We start from the raw sequence: 20058 nt of genomic DNA, 5'->3' as shown, positions 1-20058 counted from the left end.
CAGTTTCATCTTCCATAGCTGGCCTGTCATCATCCACACTCCTCCCATGCCTTTTCTGACTTTGCCACATACTTGCAAACATCTGTAGCCTGTCTATCCACCACTTGTTCTTTCAATTTTTTTTTTTTTTCCTCCTCAAAGCCCCAGTACATAGTTGTATAAGTCTGTCTAGTTCTTCTATGTGGGATGCCACCATGGCATGGCTTGATGTGTGCTGTGTAGGTCCACACCCAGGACCCGAACTGGTGAATCCCAGGCTGCTGAAGCGAAGTGCACGAACTTAACCACCACACCACTGGGCCAGCCCCTTCTTTCAAATTTTAAAAGTCTTTCAAGGCTGAACTCCAGTGCCACCTTTTATATGCAAGAAGCCTTTCTAGATGTTCCTGTTAGGCACAATTAGTTTATATTCCCTTATCACATTTCTTTACCTCCTCCTTTTTTTCCTTTTCTCTCTTTTTCTTTTTTTTATTTTATTATGGAAAGAACACTTAACATGAGATCTGCCCTCCTAACAGATATATTTTTTTAGTTTCATTTATTTTATTACTTTTTTCTTCTTCTCTCCAAAGCCCCCCAGTATATAGTTGTATATTCTAGTTGTAGGTCCTTCTGGTTGTGCTATGTGGGACGCCGCCTCAGCGTGGCTTGATGAGCACTGCTAGGTCCGCGCCCAGGATCCAAACTGGTGAAACCCTGGGCCACTGAAGTGGAGTGCACGAACTTAACCCCTCGGCCAAGGGGCCAGCCCATCATTTATTTATCTTTATTATTTTTTTTGGGTGAGGAAGATTCGCCCTGAGCTAACGTCCACTGCCAGTCTTCCTTTTTGTGTGTGTGAGCCACCGCCACAGCATGGCCACTGACAGATGAGTGGTATAGGTCTGTGCCCAGGAACTGAACCCAGGCTGCCGAAGTGGAGTGTGCCAAACTTAACCATTGGGCCACCGCGGCTGGCCCTTAACAGATTTTTAACTGTACAGTATGTTATTGTTGACTATAGTTACACTGTTGTGCAGTAGATCTCTTAGAGCTTATGCATCTTGCTTGATTGAAACTTTATGCCCGTTGATTAGTACCTTCCTCCAGCCCCTGGCAACCACCATTGTACTCTTTGATTCTATGAATTTGACTATTTTAGATACTTCATATATAAGTAGAATCACACAGTATTTGCCTTTCTGTGATTGGCTTATTTCACTTAGCTTAGTGTCAAGTTTCATCCATGGTGTCACATATTGCAGAATTTCCTTTTTTAAGGCTGAATGGTATTCCGTTGTATGTGTCTACCACATTTTCTTTATTCATTTGTCCTGGACATTTAGGTTGTCTTGTACCCCTCTTTAGTAGGAATGTCTCCTAGAGAGTGTCAACCCTAGGGCAGGAACAACATTGTCATTTTCAGGTTCAGGTACCTCTGGCCTAGTGCTTTGTAGGTAGATGTTGTTCAATAAATATAAGAGTCAGAATATGCTGTAACGAAAGAAGGAGTTGATTTTGCCTCAAAACTAATTTGCATGTTGTGTTAAAAGAAGAAAAAGCAAATATGTTTGTATAATACTGCTTTTGGAAACAAACACACCAGCTTTATTTTGTGTATGTGTATCTTTCTGTTTTCCTGAGATACTGGGCAGTGAAGCACCTCATTTCTGTATTTATTTTTATTCTGGTTCTTAAATCAGCAACTCATCTGTCAGTTTTCCCTATAAAAATTGAATCTTTGGATTTTTAACCTGAATGTCTTGATTTAATATTTTCCAATCTTAATTATACATAAGAATAATAAAGAAATAGTGTTTGTTGATTAGAAAATATTAAATCAAGACATTCAGGTTAAAATCGGAAGACCCAGTTTTTCTGTGTTCCAGGGTCTGCACAAAGCACTTTGCAGGAGTTCCCTCATTTAACCTCCACAGTAAACTTATGAAATAAGGTGATGTCCTCATCTGTTTTGTTTTTTTTAGAATTTTGTTCCAAAAAGGAGAGGGGCAGCTTTAGAGGGCATAAGTAACTTGCCTTGAGTTACAGAAATACTAAAATGGGCCTGTCTGATCCTAAAGCTGATGATCTTTAGCCAATACACAGAATTATTCAGGCCTCCAGATTCTTCTTTTTACTGCCAATTCTTCACTTTAATCTGACTTGCATGTGTCTGCAGGTTCCAGAACAGTGATGGCGAAATTAAGTACCTGCAGTTAGCAGAGGAGCTAATTCGTCCCGAGAGAAACACATTGGTTGTGAGTTTTGTGGACCTGGAACAATTTAACCAGCAACTTTCCACCACCATTCAAGAGGAGTTCTACAGGTATGGGTGTATTCATCTTCTTTGCTTTAAATAGGCATTGAGCCTGGGAGGCCAGCAGTTCATGTACTGGAAATGTTCATTTGTGAGGCAGACGGGCGGCTGTCACAGAGGCCTTTGATAAGCCAGTGATCATTTTAGTACTGCTCTGAGCTAATTAGGCCTTTGTGGAGCTGAATATTTTTCACATGCTACTGTTGAAAACCTTTGCTTTCTATATAGTTTTCTCAGGTTTTAAGAGGAGAGCTCACCTTGTATCAGGCATTCAGTGCTGTTGCTGTGTCATTCGTTTGGTTCTCCTCCTCCCCAGGAATAGGTGTTTTGAGAAAGTGTGCATGTGGGTCCTCTTCTGCATCAGGGATGTCTTTACAGCAACGACGTTGTTGTTGTTCTCTTAAAGTTTGAGATTTTTTCCCGATTATAAAAGTAATACGTGTATATTACAGAAAATAGAGAAAAGTAGGGAGAACAGAATCATCTGTACGTTGTAATGCCACCACCTGTAGATAACCACAATTACAGATGTGTTGCAACAGAGTTCCAAGAGCCTTCCAAGTCTGCAAGAGCAGAGTTTCCTAGAGATCTCCTGGCCCATTCTGATGTATTTCTGTGTGTATGTAATTATTGGGATCAGACTGTAGGTAGAGCATCCTGCCCTTTTCACTTAACAGTATAACATATTTTTCCATGTCATATAAAATCTGTTGAAAACATTTTAGTAGCTGAATAGTATTTTTTTGGGCAGAAATTAGACATTATATTTAATAATTTAGGCTTTCATTTTGTTTTTAATTGCTATATAAAGCAAGAAACAACCTTTTACACAGATCTTTGTCTGCATTTGAATTAAATAAACAATAAATGTGACAATCTCTGTAAATAAAATCAGGTTAAAATAAACATGGTGGACAGCTGTGAAAGAAATGTTCCAGGACTAAGGAGACGTAGTCCTGTTCCTTTGCTTGGTGGACTGGGAGATGGAGGACTTGTCTCAATGTTCCTAGTCCTAGCTGACCGTCAAGAATAGTTGGAGAAATAAGCAGCAGCATTTACTGTGAAAGTACACGACAGGAAAAGTTGTACTGAGAAGTGAGAGGGAGGTAGAAAATCAGGGCTGGTGGTAGAAACACCTACTCCCATACCTCATGCACAGGCCATACAGCAGTTCTGTCTCCTGAAAGCAGCCAGTTTTTCAGAGGACTTCCAGATCCCACTGCTGAAACAAACGAACCTACAACAGCTATTGGGCACTTATATCAAGAGGACATGCACGCTTCAGTCAACCAGTTAAATGGAGCATTTCTGCCCATTTGCTCTTATATCAGTAGACAAGTTCCTTCTCTGCCCTCATCTGTTTCTTACCAATCAAGAATTAAACCTAGAAAGATAGACTAGGCCTTGACACCAAATGGGATGCTGCCTTTCATTGTAAACCGCCCAGATTATCCAGGTAGGGTCATTTTGGACAGAGGAGTGGCCTGCAGTGTGAGTGTTAAATGATTATTTAAAGATAGAAGATATTTGGGTACAGCATTTTGTCTTTCATGTTTCTGTTGTCTTAGATCTGTTTGTGATGGGATAGGAGAGGTTTGAAAGAGGCTCCTAAACCTGGGCTAGATGATCGAAGTGTCCTGCATAGTTAAATTTTAAGACTTGGTTGTAACCAGATGAAATTTCTTAGTCTCAGCTGTTGGCAAGCATGAGAGGGGAAGGAGGCCTTGGTAAGCCTCTTGAAGATGTCAGTTGATGTGTGTTTTTTTTGTTTGCTTTTCAGAGTTTACCCTTACCTATGTCGGGCCTTGAAAACTTTCGTCAAAGATCGTAAAGAGATCCCTCTTGCTAAGGATTTTTATGTTGCGTTCCAAGACCTACCTACCAGACACAAGTAAGAAACCCTTCTTTGGAAGAAGAGGAATTCACCAAATAGTATAGCCATCACTTAATTGTCAGAAAACTCAAGAGGTTGCAGTCTTAGATCTGTAAAGAGTTATACCCAATTATCCAGAAAGTTTCGTTTTGGAGAAATATATTTTTCTAGGGAAATGGGATGAGAAGTGAAGCAATTTCTGGGGATTGTCATATTTTAGGGCACCTTGTAGGGGACGTTTGGGGAAAAAGTTAGGCGAGAAAACACAAAAACTGAGAACAGTCAGAGAAATTCATGAGTCTATGGAAATTTTTGCCAGACTTAAATGGCATAACTATTAAATAGTTTTTCCCGTTAGCAGTTATCTAAAGAATAAATTTACTGGAAGAAACTGAAGTGATATTTTGAAAACTTAAACTTTCTGAAATTACTTATAAAATTACCAAGTTATTTATATAAAATGAGTTTGTGAAGTAAAGGAAGTGTTTCTGAACTTCTGAGTATAAAATTTTTTCCCATGATAACTTTACTATGAAAGTAATACATGCTTATTTAGAAATTATACGTAAGCAAAAAATCTATTTGCGTATAAAACAAAAATGGAATCATCTTATTTTCTGATTGTGATTTCATTTGTTTGGTGTCCTTTATTTAGTTTTTCATGTTCGTCTGTGTGTTTTGTTGTGAATAGCATATATATTGTGTGATTTAGGAATGGGCACATTGACTGAATCAGTCCTGTAGGAGATTCCAAAGAGTACCTTGTCTCTTTTGTTTTCTGTTTGTTTGTCTGTTTGTTTTGAGGACGATTAACCCTGAGCTAACATCTGCTGCCAATCCTCCTCTTTTTTGCTGAGGAAGCCTGGCCCTGAGCTAACATCTGTGCCCATCTTCCTCTACTTTATATGTGGGACGCCTACCACAGCATAGCTTGCCAAGTGGTGCCATGTCCGCACCCGGGATCCGAACCAGCGAACCCCGGGCCACCAAAGCGGAACGTGAGCACTTAACTGCTGCGCCACCGGGCCGGCCTCTGTTTTTTTAAGCATAAATTATCATTGAATAGTCTCTCATTAAAACAGAAAAACTTCTTAGTTTGGCAATGAACATTTGCTAATGAAACATGTGTCTTTAAACAGAATTCGAGAACTCACCTCATCCAGAATTGGTTTGCTCACTCGCATCAGTGGGCAAGTGGTGCGGACTCACCCAGTTCACCCGGAGCTCGTGAGTGGAACTTTCCTGTGCCTGGACTGTCAGACGGTGATCAAGGATGTAGAACAGCAGTTCAAATACACACAGCCGAACATCTGCCGAAATCCGGTTTGTGCCAACAGAAGGCGATTCCTCCTGGATACAAATAAATCGAGATTTGTTGATTTTCAAAAGGTATTTATTAACTTCTATTTAGGTCACATTCAGCCTATGCTAATAATTCATTTCTAGGCCCTTGCAATAGCTTACGTAGACAATGTTAAACTCAGTTTTTATGTAAGTCAAGTCAAATGTGACTACAGATTTAAGCCAAAAACTCTTAATGCAAATTTCAGTTACCAATATATAAATGTGTTTTAACCTATAATAACTTGGATTGGAAGCTCCTTCTGACTATGACAAAATGTATTTGTCAGAGAATAAACAGTAACCATTATTGTGATGATGATGATGAACTAGAGTTAAGAAAACTTTGGAGAAGTAGAGACTTGTTTTATAAGACTTCAAGTTGGTGGTTAGGAGGGAGGAAGGCATGAGTAAGTGGAGGGGCAAAAATGGACATGTGTGTCAATAGCAATAAGGATTGTCAAGATTGAAGTAGAGGAGCCAAATTGGAGATACTCTGAGAGATGATTTGGGATGAGGCATGGGGGACTTGGAGCCTTAAATCTCTGGTTGAGAAATTTGGACCTGTCTTAATAAGCAAGGGGAATATATTTTCAGGGGATTTTTCTTTTTTAATGGAAGATTAATGAGTGTAGTATTTAACAAGAGGCTAATAATTACGCACTCATAGTTACCTGGGCAAGAGGTGGATGGTAGCAGTTAAGAAAGAAGGAGAGGGGGCTGGCCCCGTGGCCGAGTGGTTAAGTTCGCGCGCTCCGCTGCAGGCGGCCCAGTGTTTCGTCGGTTCGAATCCTGGGCGCGGACATGGCACTGCTCGTCAGACCACGCTGAGGCAGCGTCCCACATGCCACAACTAGAGGAACCCACAACGAAGAATACACAACTATGTACCGGGGGGCTTTGGGGAGAAAAAGGAAAAAATAAAATCTTTAAAAAAAAAAAAAGAAAAGAAAGAAGGAGAGGGGACCGGCCTGGTGGTATAGTGGTCAAGTTCATACCCTCTACTTCAGCCTGGGGTTCACAGGTTCAGATCCTGGGCACAGACCTACACACTGCTCATTAAGCCATGCTGTGGCAGCATCCCACATACAAAATAGAGGAAGATCAGCATACATCTTAGCTCAGCGACAGTTTTCCTCAAAGCAAAAAGAGGAAGATTGGCAGTAGATGTTAGATGAGGGCCAATTTTACTCACCCAAAAAAAAGGAATGAAGGAGGGGGAGCCAGCCCTGATGGCCCAGTGGTTAAACTTTGTCATGCTGTACTTCAGTGGCCCAGGTTGGCTTCCTGGGCGCAGAACCGCACCACTTGTCTGTCATGCTGTGGCAGCAGCTCACATAGAAGAACTAGAAGGACCTACTGCTATGTACTGGGGCTTTGGGGAAGGAGGAAAAAAAAAAGAGAGGAAGATTGGCAACAGATGTTAGCTCAGGGCAAATCTTCCCTGGCAAAAAAGAATAAAGGAGGGGGCATCTCAAATCTCAGCAGGATTTAGTAATTCCAGGATTTGCAAAGAGGAAAGAAAAGTTGCCACAGCTCAAGCACACAAGCATGAGGGAATGCGTACCAGACTGAAAGAATTAATATTAAGTTCACTTGTTAATCCTTACTTTGTTTTCTTATATTAATCCACTTAGTTTATAAGAAGTATATACTCCCAACAATTTTGGGTAAGAGATGCTTTATATTTGAAAAAGAACATGATATAAAAACCAAATACAAAGTATGAATCTAGATTGGGTCTTCATTTGGAGAAAAAGAAAAAAACAGCTGTAATAAAGTACATTCTTGACAGCTTGGGAAATTTGAAGATGGACTAGCTAATAGAAAACATTATGGAATTAAATATTACTTAATTCTCCTGGTATGCTAATGGTCGTTACATAGAAGATTGTATTCTCAGAAGATGAGTGGTAAAAAATTTAGGGGTGAAATATCTTGCTGTTTACAACTTCTTTCAAATGATAGAGTAGACATATGTGTGTGTCGATGTAAGTAATGTTAATGGTTGCATTGAGGTAGGGGGTATAAAGTATATGAAATTTTTCATAAAATTTCCCTACAAATTTAGAGGAAGATGGAACACAGAACAGATATTTAACTACATAGTCAATTTGAACAAAGAGAGAAAAAAGAAACTTTTTTTTTTGAGGTAATGTTGATTTGTAAGATTATATAAATTTCAGGTGTACATCATTATGTTTCAGCTTCTGTGTAGACTACATCGTGTTCACCACCAAAAGTCTAGTTTCCATCTGGATGGATGAATGCTTAAAGAAACAACATTGTTTAATCAGTAAAAGTGCACCATTAGTAAATAGTTAAATAGATTAGATGTAATCTTTTGCCTATTTGAAAGGAGTTTGAGGGTAGAGAGTTGTTAAGATGAAGGTTGGCACGTGTTGAATATGTCCGTATTTGTGGCATTTAACTTAGAGTGTATGGCATTTGAAAGATAACTCCTCTCATTCTTGGCCATCTCTTTGTCTTGATTATAGGTTCGAATTCAGGAGACTCAAGCTGAGCTTCCTCGAGGGAGTATCCCCCGCAGTTTAGAAGTGATCTTGAGGGCTGAGGCTGTGGAGTCAGCTCAAGCTGGTGACAAGTGTGACTTTACAGGGACACTGATTGTTGTACCTGATGTCTCTAAGCTTAGCACACCAGGTCAGTAATCTATGGGTGAAATTTAACAAATTCCCAGTTGCCTGAACTGCAGAAGAGCTAGCTTCTTGAATCTCCCTTGTCTTATTTTTGGCTACCAATCAGGGTGAGCAAGTATGGTGAGAGTAAAAACAACTTGATTTTGCTACAGAAAGTACGGTACTGAAAAATTTCAAAGGCTAAATTAAATCGTTGGATTTATGGGTTTTATTTGAGCAATTTTGGTTCTCAGCACCTTCAGTATTTGAGCTGTGAAACAACCTATCATTCGATCTTTTAGGAGCACGTGCAGAAACTAATTCCCGTGTCAGTGGTGTTGATGGATATGAGACAGAAGGCATTCGAGGACTCCGGGCCCTTGGTGTCAGGGACCTCTCATACAGGCTGGTCTTTCTGGCCTGCTTTGTTGCACCAACCAACCCAAGGGTGAGTCTTCTTAATGCAATGGCAAAGCTTAAGAAAGTCCTCCCCTGAGGCTGCCACAAGTTACAGGCTTCTGAACATCTGAGTTATCCAGTCAGTGTTAAAGGCAGAGGTTTGGGTTGAGATTTGATTCTTTAGTTTTAAAACCACATCTTTCCATGTCTGTCTTTCTGACCTTGAGGAAAAGTCTTATTTTCATACATAAGAGCTCAATGCTTTAAGAGCATTGGTACAAATCATCCAGAGTGTTTTGTTTTGCTTTATTTTTTAATTATCATAGTTCCTCTGTCATGCTCCTGGAGAAAGCACAGACAGAAGGATTTAGTAATCTGGGAAGTAAAGTAAATGGCTGTTTCTGAGAGTGGTGGACTGTTAGTATTACAGTTGTTCCGAACTTGATTCTGTGTCCTGAATGGGAAAGCGGTGAGAAGGGGTTTGGAAAATTGTCCAGTATTGGGAAAAGGAGGGGTGAAGGTAATACTCTGTTACTTCATTTTCATCTTCATATCAATGATTACTATTTTATTGTGGCTCATCTCTTGAGTATTCAAATTCATTTAGATAGCAATACAAAACAGTGGTGATACCTTTTTGGTTGTTGTTTTTAATTCACTGGACAAACGACAAACTCTTTGGCATCTTAATTAACTGAGGCCTTAATAATTTGGGGTTTTTTTTTTTTTTTTTAAACCTTTATAGTCAACGGATTCTGAAGTTGACTTCCCAGGCTATGTTTTGTTTGTAATGAAGTTCCTTCTCCTGTCACATTATTTGGCTGTATTCTAATACTTTTTTCTTTCTTCTCCACCTCTCAGTTTGGAGGGAAAGAGCTCCGAGATGAGGAACAGACAGCTGAGAGCATTAAGAATCAAATGACTGTGAAGGAGTGGGAGAAAGTGTTTGAAATGAGTCAAGATAAAAATCTGTACCACAATCTTTGTACCAGCCTGTTCCCTACTATACATGGTAAGGGTTCTGTCCATTTGTGACACTAACTTGAAAGCAAAATAATGAATATAAAACAGCAACAAGTGATTTCTTAAAGCATACAAATCAGATCATGAAAGCTTTTTAGTGGGTTTAGAAGGGATCTTAAAAAGTCATTTACAGAAGGACAAATATATGATTCCACTTATAATACCTAGAATAGGCAAATTTGTAGAGACAGAAAATAGAAAGAGGTTACCTGATGGGGAGGTGAATGGGGGTTATTGTTTAATGGATAGTCTCTCTTTGGGATCAAGAAAAGTTCTGAAAATGAGTAGGAGTGATGGTTGTAAAACATAGTGAGTGTACTTAATTCCACTAAACTGTACACTTAAAAATAATTGAAATGGTAAATTTTATGTTGTGTATATTTTACCACAATTTTTTAAAAAGAAAAAAAAGGTCATTTAGTCTTCTTTTCCTGGTTTCAGGGCAGAACTGCACTTAAGTATTTTCCGATATGCTAGATTAATGTCCTGATCTTATTTTTCTTTTTAGTTTTCAGAGATGGAGATTTCATGGTGCTTCTTGGTTACATGTTCCTTTTGTGGTTTCCTCTTTCATGTTTTCTTGGCTCTTGGTTGCTAGCTGCTCACTGTCATTAAAATCCTCTTGTATTGAAGGATATGACTAAATTTTCATGCCTTGTGCTTTACCCTTGTTTTTTTCCATGCTTATCTTCCATATTCAGTTGGAGTTATGGTAAGAACTCAGGAGATAAGTGTATTTCTCTTAGGTATATATTTTTAATCATTGAAAATTAACCTTTTTTTTCTGTCTAAATATTTGGTCAATGAAATTGAACTAAAATCCTTTATGTTAGTAATCCTTTATAGATTTTATTGTGTCCTTCCTTATAGTAACTAGGTGTCAACATTTTTATGCTGCTCCACTCCCCCCCATAAATTAATCCGTTGCTGTGTAACAGATTACCCCAAAACTTAATGGCTTGAAACAACAAACATTATCTCATACAGTTTGTGGGACAGGAATTTGAGAGAGGCTTAGCTGGGTGGTTCTGGCTCAGTCTTTGATGAGGTTGTAGCCAACACGTCAGCCTGGACTGCAGTCAGCTAAAGGCTTAACTGGAGCTGGAGAATCCACTTACAAGGGGGCTGACTCACACAGCTTACCTGTTAGAGCTAGTTGTTAGCCGGAAGTCTCAATTCCTTGCCTCATGAATCTCTTCCTTAGGGCTGTATGATTGTCCTCACAACACAGCAGCTGGCTTCCCCAAGAGCATGTGATGCCAGAGAGCCAAGCAAGGAGGAAGCAAAATACTTCTTGGGACCTAGTCTCAGAAGTTATACACCCTCACTTTCACCATATGCTAGTCGTTAGTAGCAAGTCTCTAAGTCGAGCCACACTTAAGGAGAGGAGAAATAAGCTCCATCTTGAAAAAAGGAGTATCCAAGAATTTGTGGACTATTTAGAAACTACCACACCTCTGACACATTTGTTTCATAGGTCATGAGTCAGAGAAATATTGTTTGTGGAATGGATTTTTGATCTTCTACTTTCAAAGAGTAGTTTGTGTAAATGTGCCTAGCACTTTGTTGATGGAGTTCACAGAAAGTCATAATAATTAACACAGAAAATTGTTTCTTTTAATAGCACATTTCTAAAGATCCAGTGTTTCTGTTTTTGTTAATTGTGCATTTTCTTCTTGTATTGCATTTGTAAACAGTCTTTAGAAGCAGCTGCAAATCACACTCGGCATCTTATTTAATCCATATCCTTTCAGTTAGCATGTATTTACATTCAGCACTGGTCACTGTTGGTGATACAAAAGATGTAAGTCATGGACCATACTCTTGATAGAACTACAAGACCTGCCATTAGGAAGAACTAGCAAATGTGGTAGGCTGTGGTGGACATAGTTTATTTATGGGGAGAGTTGAGGACAACGACATCGGGAAAGGCCTTGTGTAGGAAGTAGGACTTATGGACAAGGAAAGACTCGTAGAATGGTGAACTTTCAGCAGCTGTGACATCTGTGGTATAGGTGAAGACACTGGGATGGTGGTTATGTGACTTTAAGTTCACAGAGCAAGAAACAAGATTAGAAGGCAGGTTATTTTTATTCCAGTCTTAGGCCTTGCTTCAGCTGTCTCTGCTCTTTTGATTGGTAAACATGCCTTTGTAGTTTCCTGTGAAACGGTTTAACTTCATGTTGAAAAATACCTTAAATTTTCGTTTCAGGCAATGATGAAGTAAAACGGGGTGTCCTTCTGATGCTCTTTGGTGGTGTTCCAAAGACAACAGGGGAAGGGACCTCTCTTCGAGGGGACATAAATGTTTGCATTGTTGGTGACCCAAGTACAGCTAAGAGCCAGTTTCTCAAGTAAGTGTTTGCTTGAGGTAATATAGCAGGAAAACCAAAGTGCATCGTTCCAGGCCTTCTGTGCTCCCAAGAATACAGTCGCTGTGCCTTTACTAGAGCAGGAGTATATATTATGACTATGTCAAATACATAACTCTCTTATATTACATACAACTTAATTTGTTTAATAGAATGTAACATTTTACAATGTTTTGGAATAGGGAAAAATTGCCTGTAATCCCAATCCCACATAGACTTCTTTTATTCTTTGTATAATCCTTGTATAAAAGTCTTTGAATACAGGAATATTTTTGGGTTTTTTGGTGAGGAAGATTGGCCCTGAGCTAACATCTGTGCCACTCTTCCTCTATTTTGTATGTGGGACACCACCACAGCATGGCTTGATGAGCAGTGTGTAGGTCCATGCCCGAGATCTGAATCCACAAACCCTGGGCTGCTGAAGCAGAGCATGTGAATTTAACCACTATGCCACCAGGCCACCCCCAGGAATGTGTATTTTCATGGTTGTAAATCATAGCATACATATTTTAAATTTTCACTTAACCTAAGTATTTTTTCATGTTTATTTATGTTCACAATTGTTTTTTATTGGTGCGCTGTAACTTACAAAATCATTTCCCTAGCCTGTTAGTAGACAATTTAACAGAGTAGTTCATTTTAATAATTATAGATATTGATACAGTGAACATCATAATGTGTATAAATTTTTTTCCCCCTTTGGGTAAATTCCTAGGCATAGGATTGCAGAGACTAAGAATACAAACATCTTTCATGGTCTTAAACAGGATGTGCTTTCCAACAGCGGTGGTACAAGGATGAGACAGTTTATGCTAACCTTATCAGCATGAGTACCTCTTTAGCAATTTTTGCTTATTTTTAGAAGCTATAATAGTTACTTGCTTACCTTTCAAACTTTTATGAAACTTAAGAGGTCAAAATAATAGCAACCAGTTTTTGAGGACTTTCTGTGTGTGTGTGTGTGTGTGTGTGTGTGTGTGTGTTATGTCTTATCCTAGCAGCACCCAGACAGGCATGTGGTATTATCTTTTTTTAGGCAGGCCAACAAAACTTCTCTTAGCCTCAGTAACTTGCCTGACTTTTCATACCTGATAATTGATGCTGAGCCATGAATATTAGAACTCAGATATATTTGACTGCAAAGCATGTGTTCTTTATACTATATCAAGCTACCTTTCCTTTATTTGTTTGGGAAATTGTTAACATGGGACTGTTCTAGAATATAGAATATTTTTCTTTGGAATTTTATAAATAAATACTGTTTCCTTCAAGTATGTCAGGGACTGAGTTCCAGATTTGAAGATCTGTGAATAGTCCTATGTTAAAAGGAATTCTTTTTTTTCTCATTTCCTCTGCTCCCGCCTCCCCCTACCACCACCACAAAAAGATGTACTACAGTGTTGCTTCTGTTAACAGTATTGTATCGTGCATGGTTATCTTAGACAAACATAACCTTTTGTATCTAGTGGGGTTTCTAGTATCTTTATTGCAATATAATTTACATATCATAAAGTTTACCCCTTTAAAGTGTACGGTTCAGTGGTTTTAGTATATTAACAGAGTTGTACACCAAACTAAGTTTAAAACTTTTTCATCACTCAAAAAGGAATTCTGTACACACTAGCAGCCCCTCTTCATTCTCTCCCCCAGCCATAGGCAACTGCTACTCTACTTCAGTGTCTCTATCTGGACATTTCGTATAAACGGAATCATATACTATGTTGTTTTTGTGACTGCCTTCTTCCATTTAGCTTAATGTTTTCAAGATTCATTCTTGTTCAGCATGCATCAGTACTTCAGTTCCTTTTATTCCCAGTGATATTGTCATACGTATATTACCATGTGTAATTCATCAGTTAATGGACATTTGAATGTTTCTACTTTGGCTTTTATAAGTAATGCTGCTATGAACACTGGTGAATAAGTTTTTACCATTTTTTTGTGTGTGTGTGGTACAATATATATCAAATTTACCATTTAAACATTTTTATACGTACATTTCAGTGGCATTAAGTACATTCAAGTTGTGCAGCCATCACCAACATCCGTCTTCAGAACTTTCTCATCTTCCCAAACTGACACTCTATTCTCATTAAACAATAACTCCCCCTTCTCCGTCCCCTAGAAATCACCATTCTACTTTCTGTCTCTGAATTTGATTATTCTAGGTCCCTCATATAGGTGGAATCATACAGTATTTGTCCTTTTATGACTGGCTCATTTCACTAGCATAGTGTATTCAAGGGTCATTTACGTTGTAAAATCTCTCAGAATTTCCTTTTTAAGACTGAATAATGCATTCTTCATTGTATGTATTTATCATATTTTGTTTATCCATTCATCCATCAATGAACATTTGGGTTGTTTCCATCTTTGAGCTATCGTAAATAATGCTGCTGTGAACATTGGCTTACAAGTATCTGTTTAGGTACTTGCTTTTGATTCTTCTATACTTTAAATTCAGTTCTCTTAAGTTTGGGTCCTTGATCCATTTTGAGTTAATTTTTGTATATGGTGTGAAGTCGGGGACCAGCTTTATTCTTTTGTATGTGGATATCCAGTTATCTCAAAATCAAGACTGTTCTTTTGCCCCATTGAATTGTTTTAGTACTCTTGTCGAAAATCAGTTGACCATAAATATGAGGGGTTATTTCTGGATTCTCAGTTATATTTCATTTATCTTTATGTCTGTCCTTAGGCCAGTACCGCACTGTCTTGATTACTATAGCTTTGTAGTAAGTTTTTAAATCAGGAAGTGTGGGTCATGCAACTCTTCTTTTCTTCCCCCCAGATTGTTTTAGCTATTCTGAGTCCCTTGACTTTCCATAGGAATTTTAGAATCAGCTTGTAAGTTTCTACAAAGAACCCAGCTATGATATTAAGAGGAATTGCATTGAATCTGTAGATCAGTTTAAGGTGTATTGGCTTTTTCACATTAAGTCTTCTGATCTGTGAACATGGAATATCTTTCCATTTATTTAGGTCTTTCATTTCTTTCAGCAGTGTTTTGTAGTTTTCAGGGTATAGGCTTTCACTTCTTTTGTTAAATTTGTTTCTAAGTATTTTATTCTTTTTGATGCTATTGTAAGTGGAACTGGTTTCTTATTTTCATTTTTGGGTTGTTCATTGCAAGTGTATAGAGATACAATTGATGATCTTTGATCTTGCAGAACTCATTTATTCGTTCTGTTTTAGTGAATTCCATAGGATTTTCTTATAAGATCATGTCATCTGCAAATAGTGATAGTTGTTTTTCTTTTCAAATCTGGGTGCTTTTTTCTTTTTCTTGCTTACTTGCCCTGCCTAGACCATTCTGTATAATGTTGAACAGGAGTGGTGAGAGCAGGCATCTGTGTCTTGTTCCTGATCTTAGGGGGAAAGCATTCAGCCTTTTACCATTAAGTATGATGTTAGCTATGGGTTTTCATAGATGCCCTTTATCAGGTTGAGGGAAAGTCTCTTCTATTTCTAGTTTGTTAAGCTTTTATCATGAAAAGGTGTTGGCTTTTGTCACATGCTTTTTCTACATCCATTGAGACAGCTCTTTTACAATCTTAACATGGCATATTACTGATTTTTAGATGTTAAATCAACATTGCATTTTTGGAATAAATCTCACATTCAGCTTTTTCTTGTTTTGTTTTTTAAGCTCATGGCCTTCTAATAGATTGTTGTTGCTAAACTATTTACTATTAAAGACTTCTTTTAAAATTGATGTTTTTGTCATGTATGAACTTCATCTTCCATTTGACAGGAATGGATTTAAATCTATATCAAAGGCCAGAGGAGATAAGGCTTTCTACTTGATGTATGGCATCGGTCTTTATGAATTGCTTAAGCTTAATGCCTGTCTCAAATGTTTTTTAAGAAACTTAAATTCTTAATTGATATAAATCCTGTCAGCTGACATTCCTGGAAAGGAGGCTTGTAGTCACATATTAATGAATATGATAACCTTGAACAGGCACGTGGAGGAATTCAGTCCCAGAGCTGTCTACACCAGTGGGAAAGCATCCAGTGCTGCTGGCCTAACAGCAGCTGTTGTGAGAGATGAAGAATCTCATGAGTTTGTCATTGAGGCTGGAGCTTTGATGCTGGCCGATAACGTAAGAACATTTTACACTCTTGGATATAAAGAAAGCAGAATAGCCCCTATCAGTAAAGGCGTATAAGTTTCTGTTAAAAAGATGTCCTTAAAAAAAAGTATTTTTAGTAAATCATAGTCTGATTAATCTAGAATTTAATTGGGATTGTCATCATTAATCAGCACTTTTGAACCTGTCTAGATTGTATTGCTTGCCCTGAGCATGTGTAGTTGCTGTGACTTGTACTTCCCAGCAATTTTTCCTTTCTAGACTCTGACACCCCTTTGAGTATGTCTGTTGCATTTTACATGTATTTGACATAGATCAATTAGCTCTGTGAATTTATACAAGTTGTAGTTATACATGCTTGTAAACATTATGTTCCAACTTCACCCTTCACTTTCCAAGCCTAAAATCAATGCTGAGGTGACCCAGAATATTTTGACCTTGAGATTTACACAGTGTTTTGTTTTGGTTTGGTTTGGGTTTTGGTGAGGAAGATTGGCCCTGAGCTAACATCTGTTGCCAATCCTCTTTTTCCTTGAGGAAGATTGTCCCTGAGCCAACATCTGTGCCAATCTTCCTCTATTTTGTATGTGGGATGCCAACACAGCATGGTTTGATGAGTGGTGTCTCGGGCTGCACCTAGGATCTGAACCCGCAAACCTCGAGTCGCCAAACCAGTGTGTGCGAACTTAACCACTACACCACTGGGCCAGCCCCTACACAATGTTTTGATGTTGAGTAAAAGTGCAATGAGTGACTTTCTGTTTTTCAGTCTTGCTGTTAGTTTAAAATGAGTCAAAGCGGGTAGTTCCTTCTACCTCGGAGATCTATTGAACTATCTTACTCTAGTAGAGAGAATTGGGATTGTTTACTTGCCTATCTTCCAGTCGTTTAGAGAATGGAAAGGTCTCTGTAGTAGCAAACTTTAAGCTTACTTGCCATTTGACATCTGAAAGACAATTTCTTAGGCTAGATTTGTTTGGTTACAGGGTGTGTGTTGTATTGATGAATTTGATAAGATGGATGTGCGGGATCAAGTTGCTATTCATGAAGCTATGGAACAGCAGACCATCTCCATTACGAAAGCAGGAGTGAAGGTAGGTGTGTTCTTCTGTTCACTGTACTGTGCCTTAGCCTTGTAGATTAATGCAGCTCCAGAGACATTCACTGGCTGAAATGCATTACTTCAATATGAAACCTGTTCTTTGAAATAGAAAACACAGCCCTGAGGATTATTAATCCAAATTATAGGTGCTACTTAGGGTACTGTGAAAACGTATTGCTGTGACAGAGAGTAGAGGTGAAGTTTTTAGCACTTCTCTTCTCAAAATTTCCACAGAGCTTCTGTGTTCTTTAATAAAGCATGCTTCCAATTGTAACAAAAATAATCAAACTTGACAAATTATTTAATGAAAATAATAAGTACAACATTGTAACCAGCATTAGAGAGAAACAAAAATTTTTAAATAAAATTAATATATTCAAGTAATTAAGGAAAATTTAAGCAGTATACTAAAATATAAATTAAAAAGAGAAATCTTCCCCTGCAACTCCCGGCACCAATAGATGCTCAGAAGTACCTGCTGAGTTTATGCCCCTTTCAGGAATATCTTATACATAAATAAGCATAATATGTACAGTTTTATTTCTTGGTCATTTAACTTCATAGTCTTATTTTGGCGAGCTTTCTATATCAGTACATATTAGATCCACTGTGGTTTTTTATTACTCCATGGTTTTCAAGTGTAGGTACCCCAATTTGGCTTATTAGACTCTTACAGAGTGACATTTGGGTCCTTTCCAGCCTTTGTATTACGAACAATCTTCTAGTAAACATCCTTGAATACATATCTTCCTGTACCTAGCTGCAAGATAAATTCCTAATAAGAAATGGCTGGCTTAAAGGGTATGCACATCATACCACCACCATCCTGTGGGAGTGCCTGTTAGCATGCTATGTATTATCACACTTTAATTTTGATGGTTCAATAGATGAAAAATGATATCTTATTATTTTGGTTTGCATTTAGTTAATTATGAGTGAGATTGAGTATTTTGTCATGTGTTTATTAGATATTCCAGATGTCTTTTTAAACCTGTCATGATTCTTTCTTTTGTGGTCAGGCTACTCTGAATGCCAGGACGTCCATTTTGGCAGCAGCAAACCCAATCAGTGGACATTATGACAGATCAAAATCATTGAAACAGAATATAAATTTGTCAGCTCCCATCATGTCCCGATTTGATCTCTTCTTTATACTTGTGGATGAATGTAATGAGGTAACCACGTGAGCTGTCGCTCTTAGCTTCTTTGTTATTTCCAATTTGAGTAATTGAGTGAGACAAGGCTGGAAGTTGTATTCCTGAACAGCTGGTGCATGTATTTGCATTGACCTTTCATTTCTCTCAGAGTGGCCCAAGATTGGGCAAAGGATTTTTATTAAGCAATTCAAAATAAAGTCACTTGAATTACTGGTGTGTGTGTGTGCACACGTGCGAGTGTGAGGAAGATTGGCCCTGAGTTAGCTGACATCTGTTGCCAATCTTCCTCTTCTTGCTTGAGGAGGACTGTCACCGAGCTAACTCTGTGCCAGTCTTCTATTTTTTCCATGTGGGACACTGCCATAGCGAGGCTTGACAAGTGATGCTAGGTCCATCCATATCCGGGATCCAAACCTGCAAACCTAACCACCATGCCACCGGGTTGGCCCCTGTTTTTTAATTCACGAAAGAAAAAAGAAAACATATTACAATTAATTCCCAGCTATACTTTTTTAAGATTTTTATAAGAATTTTTTTCTTTCATTGGGTGTGGTGGTTTTTGGGGTGTTTTTGGTTTTTGTTCAAATCATGAGTCATTTGTCCTCCTGTATCTTCCCATCAAGTTGTTGAATATGTATCACATTTTTTTTCTTAATTATGTAACTTTTAAGATTGAATGTAAAATTGTGGATTTGCTTGAATTCTAACATGTTAGTATTAGAGATATTTATACTTAGACTTAAATATTTAACAACATTGCACAGCTCAGATGTGCGCAGAATTACAGAATGACATTCTGTAGAAGCTAGTATCATAGGCTCTACTTTTAATTGTTGAGCATGCATTAGGCACAATGCCTACCTCTTGCTTACAGTGAAACTTTAAATGTTAGCTAAATAAATAAGAGTTGCCTTCCATTATGTGAATGTTTGGAAAGTTAGTCTTTTATGTTTTGGTTTGTTTTTTCTTCACAAATCCATATAACTATTTGACCCAAACTCCCCCATCCCCCATAGTTGAAACTTGTCTGATTTTCATATCTTCCTGTTTGTACATGATTCATTAAATTAATTTTTAACCTTTTGTTGGAAATAATTTCAAACTTACAGAAAAGTTGCAAGAAGTAGAGTAGTGCATATAGCACCCATATACTCTTTATTCCGTTCACATATTAACATTTGGCCCTATTTGCTTTATCATTTGCTGTCTATATCTCTATGTTTTTTCTGTACCATTTGAGAGTAAATTGCATATTTTTAGTATGATTTTATTTTTTTCAATGTTAATAACAATTCTATGATGATTATCTTCATATATTCATAAGCTGCAATATAATGTAGTGGCTCAGAGCCTGGACTCTGAAGGTAGACTGTTCAAATCCTGGCTCCATCACTTACTAATTACTATGTTGGACAAGTTACTTAACCTCTCTGGGCCTCACTTTGCTCATCTGTAAAATGAGGATAATATTACCTACCTAATAAGGCTTTTGTGAGGGTTGCATGAGTTAATGCTTCTAGATACAAGGCAACAGTGCCTGGCATACACTGGTGGCCCTAGAAATCTTAATTCTGCTATTATGATTAAAGTCAGTTAATTCCTTCAGGAATATTCTTAGAGTAGAGCAAAGGTATGCATCTAAAATTTTGATTTTAAATGAAACTGGTACCAAACTTTCCTCAGAAACTTGATACCCATTAACACATCTTTCAGTGACATTACAGCTTGTTTTTAGCTGTAAATAATTTCTTAATGCCTGGGA

General features: G+C 38.0%; 1 protein-coding gene across 1 annotated transcript in view; it reads left to right on the top strand.

Moving 5' to 3' along the window:
• LOC124233817 (DNA replication licensing factor MCM6) overlaps positions 1–20058 on the top strand; it is a 31383-nt gene that overhangs the window by 1920 nt on the left and 9405 nt on the right. The window contains exons 2-11 of the mRNA XM_046651041.1: positions 2159–2305; positions 4077–4187; positions 5309–5558; positions 8009–8174; positions 8452–8597; positions 9410–9560; positions 11784–11925; positions 15908–16049; positions 17024–17131; positions 18159–18314. Of these exons, the coding sequence (XP_046506997.1) occupies positions 2159–2305; positions 4077–4187; positions 5309–5558; positions 8009–8174; positions 8452–8597; positions 9410–9560; positions 11784–11925; positions 15908–16049; positions 17024–17131; positions 18159–18314 (1519 nt within the window). The remainder of the gene's footprint in view (positions 1–2158; positions 2306–4076; positions 4188–5308; positions 5559–8008; positions 8175–8451; positions 8598–9409; positions 9561–11783; positions 11926–15907; positions 16050–17023; positions 17132–18158; positions 18315–20058) is intronic.

Source organism: Equus quagga, unplaced genomic scaffold (genome assembly GCF_021613505.1).
Source record: "Equus quagga isolate Etosha38 unplaced genomic scaffold, UCLA_HA_Equagga_1.0 251_RagTag, whole genome shotgun sequence".
In the NCBI taxonomy this organism is placed as follows: Eukaryota; Metazoa; Chordata; class Mammalia; order Perissodactyla; family Equidae; genus Equus; species Equus quagga.
The sequence above is the reverse complement of the archived record's forward strand: the minus strand, read 5'-3'. Positions and strand labels throughout refer to the sequence as shown.